The sequence below is a fragment of the Erithacus rubecula genome (genome assembly GCF_903797595.1).
Source record: "Erithacus rubecula genome assembly, chromosome: 4".
NCBI lineage: Eukaryota > Metazoa > Chordata > Aves > Passeriformes > Muscicapidae > Erithacus > Erithacus rubecula.
Genome location: NC_136686.1, coordinates 58,934,328 through 58,946,995, shown reverse-complemented (window position 1 = coordinate 58,946,995; position 12,668 = coordinate 58,934,328). Strand labels below are relative to the sequence as shown.

Genomic DNA, 12,668 nt, shown 5'->3' with positions numbered 1-12,668 from the left:
CACAACATAACAGGGAAAAAAAATCAGATTTGGGTTTAACATGGTGACAGAAATTATCTGTGCTTTCCAGATATGCCAGTGAGCTCTGGATTTGAAGATAAATTCTTAGATCATAGCTCACAGAGCTTTAGATGACCATTTTTCCTTTAGACGCCATTGCTGGTTTCTGCATCACTGGCTTTTGTGTGCTTCCTTATGATTCAGCCACAACACAGTATCCCTAAGTCATATTTTCTAAGATGGAATTTCTTTGGCTTTGCTTTTATTTCCCTGCCAAAAAATTTCCACTTTTCAATGTGTGCCACAGACTTTATTTTTCACTTATATCAAAGCATCTGCAAAAATCGGGGCGTGGGGAATTTTCACTGCTCAGAATTTGTGCTCAAAGAGTTAACACATTAGCCATGTTTGCAGTCTGTGGGGCTTGCTCTTCTTTTTCTCTGGAATGTACTTTTTTTTGTAACTTTTGGAATGCTGGACTAGACAGGGATGCTTTTTATATGACATGGAAAATCCTACTTTGCAGTTGCCTAAAGAGATATTCATACTAAACCTCTGGATAGAAATGAAAGTTCATCATGTTGCAGTACACTGGATAAACAATGGAAAGGCTTCAGTGCAGCTTCAGTAGGATTAAATAAAGCAATGGGTTCTTCTGGCCATGATCAACTCAGCAGTGTTTGGCTGGCCTTCACTAAATACCAATGGTTTCTTATTTCTCCACAAGCAAAACTTACTTATGGAAAAAAAAAATACATAATTGGCAGCTTGCTACTAAACTCAGTGATGTTTGAGGGTAGTTTCCATTTTTCAGAGTTTGCAGAAATAGTTTTTGTACTTACAGCGTTTTGGGGAATATGCTGTAAATTAAGGAATTTTGATAATTGATTGTGAACATAAAATTATGTAGACAGGTTCTTGAATGAGCTGTGAAGGATGCCCATTCAATCTCTGCAGGAGAGGGAGAGCTTATAGGTTTCATCAGTGTCATCTTTTGCTTGTCACTGGTTTAGCAAAAGAATTAATGGATTAAAGATGTTTGTTAAGACTTTGCTCGGAACAATGATATAATGTAAGTTTTTAGGGTCATGCTGGTGTGAATCATAGTGCAGACATTTTTGCAAGAAGTCACAGACAAAAGTCTTGTGACTCCAAGTCATAAATGGAAGGGTTGGAAGTATCAGAGAAAGACTTCTAATTGAGCTATGTGAGACAGGAAGGTTTAAGTTGAACTGTTTGTGAAACTGAATCCCTCTTGAAAGGAACTGGGGTCTGGCAGAGAACTACCAAGTAGAATAATCTTGCTAATGATGAATGCAGTTCTTTTTAAAGTATTTGTTGCTAATCTTAACAGATAGTTCCATACATTTTCTGGAATGTGGATGAATATGCCAGAGAGGGTAGAGCAAACAAGATAGTAAGAATTCAACTTAGTGAGCAATCTTAGAGAATTAACATATGGCATTATTTCTAATGAAAGCAAAAACAAAACCCTTAGGATAAATATGAGCCCAGAAAAATAAATCATCAAGGATGTAAGATGAGAAACAACCCATGTCTGAGCTGAGTTGTGGTTCTTCTTCCTGGAGGGAACTGGTGCCAGAGCAATTTTTTTAGAGTTCCTACCAGAGCTGTTCTAATTTGTATAAATAATTAACTCCTAAATGAGCCAGAAGATGACTCTAAAGCCTCTGATTAGGTTGAAGTCCTCTCTCTCCTTGTTTCCTGGTGTGCCCAGTGAACAGTTCATTGGGGGCACAATGTGAAACAGCTTTCAGCAGTGAGGGTAGAACAGGCTCTCCTGCCTGTGGTTACGGGGATGCCCCGGAAGGTGAAGACCCAAATTCCTACTTTGCATCTCATCAGGTAGGTTGGACACATGACTCACATGTCCCCAGACAGTTTCCAAATCTCTCAGAATATGATTCATGTTATGTAATTTTAGCCATCTAAAAGCAGGGTGTTTAGTCTGAATTACTGACTGCAGAGGAAACCTAAGAATAAATTACTTTCAGAGAGTAGAAGTCAGGTGAGGTAAATCTCTTCCTAAGATGCTGGCTATTTTGGGTCTGTGGTTTTGACCAGAAACTCTATCCTAGATGTAAGAATGGCCCTTGTCAAAATAAACAAATTTTCATCAAGTGCTTTTTATTGAACAAATAATTTTCCAATTAGAAAAATACTGTGTTGAAACACTTGTGAATATCTCTAGTACTCTGAGGAGAGTTTCACAGCTCAGAAATATGGTAAGGGGAAAAAACGAAAGCTGAGGAGCAGCAGTAAGAAGTGAAGTAGTGATAGCTGTAAAAAAATTTTTAAAAAGTAAATTAACATAGGTACATCCAGAACTTTGTACCAATTACTGACATAGTTCTGATTTCTTCACAGTTTCCTATTAATTTCAAACTCAGTAAAGAGTTGAGTTCTTTCAGATGCCTTTTACTTTCTCATGAGGCCCAGAATGCCTCAGGGATGATTGTTTGGATGGTGCTTTATTATATTTAAAGAAGCATCCAAAGTATTCATGGACTTCAGTTACTTCTAAGGCAGAAAGTACTTCTAAGGAGAAAGTACAGAAAATCTTTTCAGATATAATTAACTTGTTATGGGACTCCCTCATCAACTCCATATATTGCTCTTTCAAGATGAGTCACATGCCCTTTCATCATCTTCCAATCATTATAGTGACAAGAGGCATATCGGCCAAATTACAATTAAGTAACAGATTTTGTCTTTTGCCTTTGTACTAATTCTGTAAAAAAAACATGCAAAAGTTTGGTATCTTCCCATACCAATCTCTTGACTTTTGTTGCTTTTTGGGTTTTTTTTTCAACAGGCTGTTTATAAGCATAAAACGTGTAGAAATAGGTTCAGAAGTACAGATCTTTGCCATCAAGCTGAATTTTGAAAGTGCAGAAATGCATTTTGGGTTTTTTTTATCAGAAGTGATGGGAGTTCAACACTTCATTCCCCTCAATGGAATACAATAACTTTTGGCCCAAGTCTGAAGTTCTTTTTTGGGAATTTCCTATGTCAGCTGAGTGATCTGGAGATGAAATCTCTGAAATGTGGTGAGCACTGTTCATCATGACTGTGCATGTTTCTTACAGTGCCCGGGAGGAGCCTTCACACCCACTGTGAGGACAACCAAAGAGTTTCCAGATGATGTTGTGACCTTCATTAGGAATCACCCTTTGATGTTCAATCCCATTTACCCAATACACAAGAGGCCTTTAATCATCCGCATAGGGGCCGACTACAAGTACACGAAGATTGCTGTGGATCGAGTGAATGCTGCTGATGGCAGATACCATGTCTTGTTTCTTGGAACAGGTAAGACAAATTTGGCAGCATTCATTTTCCTCCGTTGCAATGTAATCTGCAGTCAACTCTGATTTTTACAATTTACAGCTTTCAGAAAAGTTTGGTTAAAGTTTGCAGTCTACAGGAATGGTATAGAAATCCATAAATTATGTTCTCTTTACTTTCTGTACATTTTCCTATTTACTCTAGACATCAATTATGTGTGAGAGATACAATGTATTGATCTTAATTCTGAGACAAAAAAACCCCACAAATGTGTATTTTATTGGATCTGAATTATAATACTTCTCTTGAATATGGTTTGTCTTCGGCATGATTCCATATTAGATTCTGATGATCTCTAACACAAGAAAAATATATCAAAATCTAGCTTTATATTTTTTTTATACTTTCATCATCATTGTTTAGTATATGCTGTGTAAGCTGCTTCTGAGGAAATACACGATCTGATCAGGGTGTTGGAAAGAGAGAAACAACTCCTCCAGAAAGCAGTAGTAATATGGAAGTACTTAGCAGAGAAAAAGAAACAGATGGTTGGAGTCCTAGCAGTAGTGGACACAGAGAACTTGATCCAAGTGTTCTAAAATAATTTCTGTCTAATATAGCCTATATTTTGTTTTACTTATATCAAATTTGAGTCTGGTGTTATGCATCTGAAGCCTGCAGGGAACAGGTTAAGAGATTCTTGTACTGATCAATTTTGATTTTTTTAAATATTCTGATGTGAATCACACCCTTTAGATTGAAGCAGACAAGTTAAGTGGTACTCTGACTAGACCCTAGGACTCACTCACATCTGAAACTCCCACTGGTTTAACAGGGCATTAGAGGTTGATAGGCACAAAGGCTAATCTTTTTTACTTTTTTTACTTTCAAGCAGAACAAAGGAAAATAACTCTAGGAGAGCAAATATATCTCTGAACATCAGAAAATGATTACAGATAGGACCTTCACTGCTTTTATGTTTCACATATTATTGGGGTCCTGATTGTTTTCTGCTTGTAGAATAACTGTGTCTGCCAGCAAACTCTCATGGGCCTGGGAATTACAGTCTTGTTCTAATAGATTTAGGAAGTGAGTGCTAAAAAATCTATTAAGAATGTCAGGCTTCTATAGGGAAAGGATTAAAAGTAACTTCACTCTTCTTAGGAAAACCTCTCCAACTATCAAAATCAGCAGGGTGCCAAAGGAGGCCAGCTGCACACTGCTCCGTGTGCAGAAGTATATCCAGCAAACAGGTTGATAGAAAGGATTTTTTTCCCTGTATTTGGCTCCTGTTGGGAGTATTGTGCCCAGCTGTGGGCTCACCAGTACTAAAAAAACATTGAACTAATGAAACTAATGGAGCAAGAGCAGTTGAGGGACTGTATGATGTGATGTATGAGAGAAAGCTGAGAAAATGGGTTTATTTAGAGAAAGCTAAGGCTTTCTGCCTTAATTAACTACCTTAATGCTGTAGACAACTATCAAAGGGGGTGAATACAACTACCTAGTGGTAAAAAAACAGATGGGAACTTCTCAAGGTGCTCACTGCTAAGGTGATGGATTTCCCATAAGTTGCAATGTGGGACAGTGCTATTTGATATAAATTATATATATTTTACCATCAACATGATCAAACAGTGGAAAAAAAATCCAGGGAGGTTATGAAATCTCCATCTTCAGAGACCCAGAAGATTCCAAACCTAATAAACACAGCATTGAGCAGCCTGATCTAATAGTACTTGCTTTGACTGTGGGACTGCACCAGATGTCTGCTACAGGCTACAGGTTTCTGCACTTCAGTGAAAGGAAAACAAAACCCCTTCATTCATGTGAGGTTATGGATGGAGAAAACAAAAAGGGCTAAAGTCCAGCAAGAACAAGAACTTAATCTGGTTACTGCTGTAAAAGACAATAAAAAATGTTTCTATAAATACATTAGCAGTAAAAAGAGAGTTAAGGAGAATTTCCATCCTCTACTGGACACAGTGAAAAGGCTGAAGTACTTAATGCCTTCTTTGCCTCAGTCTTTAGTAGCAAGACCAGTTCTGCAGGCTCCCAGCCCCTGAGTTGGAAGACAGGAATAAGGAGCAGAATGAAACCTCCATAATCCAAGGAGAAATGGTCAGTGACCTGCTACACCCTTTGGACACACACGAGGTCTTGGGGCTGGATGGGATCCACCCAAGGATCCTGAGGGAGTGGCAGAGTGCTCACCAAGCCACTTTCCATCATTTAGCAGCAGTCCTGGCTAACTGGGGGGACCCAGCTGATGGGAAGTTATGTGATGCCCATCCACAAGAAGGGCCACAAGGAGGATGGGGGGAAATACATCCTGGTCTGTCAGTCAGACCTCAGGCTGCTGAAGGTTGTTTAGCAGATGATTTTGAGTTGCCATCACATGGTGTGTGCAGGACAACCAGGGATCAGACCCAGCCAGTGTGGGTTTGTGAAAGGATCCTGCTTGACCAACCTGAGCTCCCTCCATGACCAGGTGACCCACACAGTGGGTGAGAAAGGCTCTGGGTGTTTTCTGCCTGGGCTTTGGTAAAGCTTTGACACCATTTCCCACAGCATTTTCCTGGAGACAGCAGCTGGTCATGGCCTGGGTGGGAGCACTGTTCACTGGGGATAAAACTGGCTGGAAGCTGGGCCCAGAGAGTGGAGGGGAATGGAGCTACATCCAGCTGGTGGCTGGTCCCAGCTGGTGTTCTTTCAAGTCCTTCCCAACCTAAATGATTTTATGATTCTGTGTTTTTCCACCAAACCTTTACCAAGTCCACCAAGTCTCCATCTGATGTAAATGCTTAGTATATGACAAGGCATAGTCAGGGTAATGAATTATTCAGAGAACTTAAGAAGTTTTTGATCTGGGCATTTTTGTTTTCTAGGCTGGAAATTGATAAATTAGTTTTAAGGTATTCTTGACACTCTCCTATTTGCAGCTGTTGGAAACTACTAAATTAACCTAATTAGTACAGGGCTTTCTACAAAGTGGATTCGCCCTCCCTATCCCTTTCCCTCTCCCCACCACTAACATAAACCCACATTTTCTGTTTAGTTTAATTAATGCAGATACAATTTTTGGCTTTGTGACCTGTCAGGATATTTTTTCTCCTTCACTATAGAAGTATTCTTCTGCTATAGAAATATCAGAGGTGTTGATAGAGAGCATCCCTACCCTTGTTATACAACTGCACAAGAAAACTTGGTAAAAGAGGGGTTTTATTTACTGTTAGTTTTCTTCCTTGATAAATCACTATGCTTAGTGAAAGTAATAGATTGGTAGGCTAGTGCAGATCTTTCAAATTAACTTTTTGTCAATGTATAGTGGTGCCATTGTTTTAAAATTATCTGAAAGCATCTCATGTGATTTGGAGGCAAATTCTACTAAAGCTTGGTGGAAAAGACTGAGACTTAAGTTCCCAGATCATATAGGTTGTTAATGTAGCAACAATAGTTAAAGCTGGAAAACTATTGAAAAAGAGAAATGTCCTTGAAATTACAATTTGATAGTAAGCATTTTAATAAATTGCAAGAGGTAAACCTAAGTAATTTTATTTTATTTTTGATGATCATATGACTTTTTAGGTGATCAATGAGGCCTCACACACACACACATGAGCTGTTAAAAACATAAACATACCTGAGGTCCTTCTTATGTTAATCATCTTCTGTGTATCAGCACAGGACCCACTGTGGATCAGATAAAAAAAGTGCAGCTCTTGATACTTTATATTCATTGCTTAATCTTCTTCATTACACTGAAGACAAGGATCATTTTCTGCTTTCTAGTGAGATGGAGGGCAGGCATTATTCTTCCTGAACAGGGCACAGGAGATTGATACCTTCCAAGGTCTTCCTCCAAAGAAATCATTGCAATATAAGTTACTGCATTTCTCAGCCCTTTCAAATAAAAGTGATCAAGTTTCAGCCACTGAGAGGAGAAACTTGTTTTCTTTATTCTCTGCTTTCTGTGAGACTCAGGAGGATTTGATAGAGATATTAAGTGTCAAAAGGAATGCAGAGGGGATTTGCTTTAGTGTCAGTTCATCCCAGCAAATGCAAAAACCACATTGTATAGGAGAATTTCATGTGATAATTTCCTTGGGAGCCTGGAGCTCCACAGCCAGAGACAATGGGACTTGACACCTGGTGACAATTACACTCAGCTCACATGATGAGTTACTGCTGCTGAACTGAGATGTTGCCAGCCGTGTCTGTCACTGTCAGTGACCTGTCTCATGCTTGAAATCAGAGTGTTTTATGTCTTGCCAGATGCAAAGCACACTAAATGTTTAGCTTTTCCTCTCTTCCTCCTCTATAGCCTTAGTAATAAATCAGTTCCTGAATGCAAGTGAAGAATAACAGAAGTACAGAGCTCTGACAGCCCCAGTGGTTTTCATCACGTAGCCATGGCATAGGAGGGTAGAGGCAGCTCTGTAATTTTTTTACCTTGTTCTGAACTAAATGTAGTGTTTCCTTTGCTACCCCAGACAGAAGTGCTGTGCTCACAGGGGCTGCTCCATACCCAGAGTTAATGCACTGCTTTTCTCCCTTGCTTACCTCCATAGCAAACAAAACAAATCCCAAGGACAGATATTGTTCTTGTGGCATTCCATGCTTTTCAAATTATTACAATCTCTTGTTTTTCCTATACTTTTAAACATGAAGTCACCCAAAGCACTTAACAAAACTTGTTAGTTTTGTAGGCCTCCTGTAAGGGATCTCCTCACCCCAGTCTGGTGTGAGCTGACTTGGAGTAAGGAGCAAGGCTGGACTGGTAGAAAGCAGTGCTGCAAGAGGAGTACTGTCTACCTACCTTGTCTTCCCAAACAGGAACCCAAGAGATAATTTACTTGGAAAGTCTATAATCATTCATTTGTATATTTGAGTAGAATAATGCTGACCGTATTTTTTCCCTATGCAATGAGAAATAACATATTCAGTTCAAGAATTTGGGATTAGAGTTCTGTTTCAATTATTACATTTCTGTGATGAGATAGGACTCAATCTGATTTTTTGGATTCATCCTAGAGTTGGACTGTAATTTGTTTACTCATTTCAGTTATATCAAAAGAACCTGAGCTTTCAATATTTTATGTTCATCCTTTGGTAGATTATTTTCTATCTGAGTTTTAAGACAGCAGTAAAGCACCATGAGAACACATTTGTGAGATTAATATTCATTTATTAAGCATGCCACCTACTGCTTGCAGCACAAAAGCCTTTGGTCAAAGTACACACAGATTGCACAATCAAAAGATTATTCACAGGGTTTTTTTATTGCTCTTGGTGTTACGAAAATATTTAAATGTCTGGGTCAAACTTGGGTACATTAAACAGCAATGGGCACCAATGGGGTTTTTTTCAGCTCCTTGCTATCGATACTATTTGTTTTTCTGGAAAGAGATCTAAGTTACTGTCATAAAAAGGCACTACAGACTTCAGTGTGGCTTATTGAGATGATTAATTTCAGCCACATGCATCTGATGTGGCGTGAGGTTGATCGATGTTTCTCATTATCTTTTCTTCTCTGATGAAACATTTGTTTTCAAAATCTGGATGTATTAAGTGCCTCCAGAGCATAAGTTTGTAATATTCATTTTCATGGTGTTGTATGATGGCTGTCTTTTTTGAAAACTAACCCTTGCTGACAACAGTAGCCTTCAGTAATGCAATAGCCAAAAGATCTACAGATTCTAACAGAGAGATAATCTGGTCAAAAGAGCAAGCTTGCCTCCCATAGTTTTTCTGGCTGCAGCTCTGTGACTGTAAGCTTGGGAAGATGATGTTGCACAACAGTGGCACAACAGGCGTCAGACACAATTTCCTTCTTCTTCTTGGTCATGGTGCCTGAGTCATTCATAACCTTTCATTGACCTGTTGATCCAAAGCTGTTTCATAGACTTTTAAGATGATATGTAAGTTAAGAGGGGATACCTCCACCTGCTTCATTTTTCTTGTTCAGTTTTTATTCAAGCAGGCTCACACTGTGTCCTAAAAGATTGACTGAGCAGGGGCTATACAAAACTTTGCCCTCAAGTGTGAGCATTTGTATCTGTCTTTTTGTTCTTTGATGCAGCTTGAATTTTATGAAGTTTCACAGAGATATTATGAGCTGGAAAAAAATTACCCCCATTTGAGAGATGAGTGAACTAAGCACAGAGAGGTTAGTGGCCGTGGTGGGAGCTCTGAGTTACAGCAGACACAGAGCGTGGGAACGTGGCTGTCAGCCCTGCCTGGAACCTGCCACCCTCTCAGGTGCTCTGCTGAGCCTCAGCAGGGGCTGTTTTCTCAAACAGACAGATTTCAAGCATTCTATAAACTTTTTACTTTCTTTTTTTGTAAGATTATTTGTATACATCAGGCTCAACTCAGATAAGAGACCATAAATAATTAGCTGACATTAGGCTGACAGGTAAAAACATGGAGAAAAAGTTTTTAGAGGGTTTCCAGCAGTGTCAGACACTTCAGGGGTGGGGATTACTAAGGGGAGCCTTGCAAAACTCATGTCAGAGTAGAAGTTGGTGCCTGTTTCAGTCATTTTTTTATGATGTGGAAAATTTGGGGGTTTTATTTGTAGTTCAGTTTGTCTGTGTGATGTGGCTCAGGGGTAAATAGGTCCCTGCTCTCTTTGAGGCTCACATTACTGACAGCTGCAGTGTTCACTTAGAACTGGAGAAATAAAAGTTAGTCAAAATTCAGAGAATTAATTTTATACTTAGAGCTTCTGATTCAGTCAAAAACCTCTGCATTTTTCATGTCTGTTCATTATGCTTTGCTTTTTCCATTGCCCATGGTAAAGCAGACCAGGCATTAATGTAATCAGGCACAGTTTAACTGGTATTGATGAAACTTAGCTGATTAATATCAGTCCAGAATAATTTCTTTTATTTCAAGAAATATTATTATAATCATGACGATGACGATTTGCCTCTTTTGTTTCCATTACATTTATTGAAATATCTTCCTTCTTCATTTATTTCCCACTCTGAATGCATTCTACACCTATTTTTTAGCCTGCATTTTCCTCCCTTGCTGTTCCCAGTTTCTCAGTCCTCTTAGAGGGAATGTGTTTTCAGTGTCATTGTCTTTAACACCTGCATTTGTTAAGCAGGTTTGAGTTGCTCCTGTCCTCTCACTGTCAGCTTAAGGGAGATTCCCTTTTGTTTGTCAATCTCCCCTTGACTCACAGACTGCTGAGCTGATGCAAGGCTGAAAACAGCTCCTGGTGAAGAATTAGGAAAGTGGTGAGCAAAAATCTGCCTCTTCATTTCTAGTGGCGGATTCTGGAGACACAGCAACTCTTTCATGACTGTGTAAAATCATAGCAATGGTGAATTGTTTTCAAGTGGATTTCTGGAAGGAACAAGTAAATGGCAAAGGAAACGATACTGTTCATTTTAATGAATTTTAGAGGATTACCTTTTAATTTCGTACATTGACAAACTTGAAAAAATTTCACTTGCTCTTGTTTGATGATCTCTTTTGCCTGATTTGCAGCATAAAATATTATCTATTATGAAATTCGCTTGGAAACAGCTCAGGCACCACTTTGCATGAATGTTCTGCAGTGCTTCATCCTTTCCTCTGACCCAGGGAATTTAGTTCACTTTTTTTCCATTAGCAGGAATAAACAAGTAAGATTTTCAACAAAACTCAAATATGCCAAAAGTTTTCTATGTGAATACATGTAAGTGACAGATACAAATTTGTGTTTATAGTGGAGACAGCAGTACTGCTGAGAAAGAAATAAAAAGTGGGGTTTGGGGACAAATATTTGCTTTTATTTATTAAGTAAGAGCCTGAGCAACAGTAGCAAGATTGTTTTTAGAGGCAATGGGATAACCATAGCCTATGAGCTATGTATTATTTGAAGTGTTTATATATGGGTGTATATAGAGATATATATGTACAGACTATTAGAAGCCCTTGCTTTAAGCAATTTTATTTAGTCAATAGCTTTCTATTGCCTACTTGAATATTTTCAAGTATTTTCAAATATTTATAACGTATTCAGTCTCCTTTAAAACAATGGAACATTCCTTTCTGGAAAGATCTGTCCATCATGGTACAATACTGAGTCAAAGCAAATGGTAAAATACTGAGTCAAAGGGAATGAATACAAAGGTAAACAGTCCTTCACTCTGTGTATTTTTCTGGGGCGTGACAAAAAGGTAGATAGGAGCCTGCTTTACAAATAGGAAAGGTTGTTAGGACACAAGGACCTGGCGTCAGGCATTATCAGTATTTTCTGTGCCAATGCCCAGGATAAAATCTCCCCTCAGGTTCTGATTTCAGTTTGGGGCAGTGTTTGAGGACTCAAGACAATTTAGGAATTTTAAATGTGTGGCCTGTGCTAATGGATCATTGACATAAACCGGTTCTTCAGAGGCTCAGCAGCCTTACATTCCTTTGCAGGTAAGGTCACTGTCAACATGCTTAGTGCCCTCTGTGTCAGGGTTACAGGTACTTGACACTTTGCAGGCAGCTGCAAAAAAACCCCAAAAGGGCTGCAATTCCTTCCTGCACTTCTGATTGAGTACTTTGTAAGGTAGAGTCTAATGTTAGCAGAGAGAATTGATAAAAGAATATAAAGAAGCAGAGGTAGACTGGACTGAAACAATGAACTTGTGTGAGTGGGTTATTCCCTTAAGAAGGAGAAGAAATACACACAATCCTTTTCTCCTTTCCTCTGAGGGAGGCATCTGCAGTAGTTTAACACTTTGGTGGGTCCTGGCAGTTAGTAAATCTCTCTCTCAGGTTCTCATAGCATTGCTAATACTGGCACCCAGGCTAGACCACAGCTGTGCTATCACAAGATTTAGTTTCAGTGAAATTTCTTCAGAAGGAACTGTTTTATCATGCCATTGCATAATGAGAATAAATGTCTCTGCAGAAAATTCTCATGAAAAATTCATGCCTGACGTGCCCTGAGCATGTACCATTGATAACTAGACATTTTTAAGTCTTGTCAGCTTTCAGTTTCTCTTTTCGATACTTTTTTAAAATATCAAATACTGCAATGTGTTCTCTGTGTGTGGTCAAGTGATTAAATATCAATATTCTGGATTTAAACTTTTTTTGGAAATAATAATAATAATAATCATAATAATAATAATCATAATAATAATAATCATAATAAATAGTAGTAGTAGTAGTAGTATCTGAATTCCTCTAATGGAATAAAGAGATGTAAATTACTTTAAGTAATCAGCTTACCCTGCAGCTCCAGCTCAGAATTTACTCACTGAGCTTAACGCAAAAATAAAATCAAATTTTTTCAGCTTACATTGTCTCCATCATGAATTGCCAAAGAGGAAACTCAAATTTCCTAATAAATGTATATGGTTGCCTGT

The 12,668-nt window shown here is 38.5% G+C and overlaps 1 protein-coding gene across 1 annotated transcript in view; it reads left to right on the top strand.

The window, feature by feature from the left end:
* Positions 1-12,668, top strand: part of SEMA3C (semaphorin 3C) — a 115,404-nt gene that overhangs the window by 86,268 nt on the left and 16,468 nt on the right. Inside the window, exon 12 of the mRNA XM_079303153.1 lies at positions 3,111-3,333. Coding sequence (XP_079159279.1) covers positions 3,111-3,333 — 223 coding nt within the window. The remainder of the gene's footprint in view (positions 1-3,110; positions 3,334-12,668) is intronic.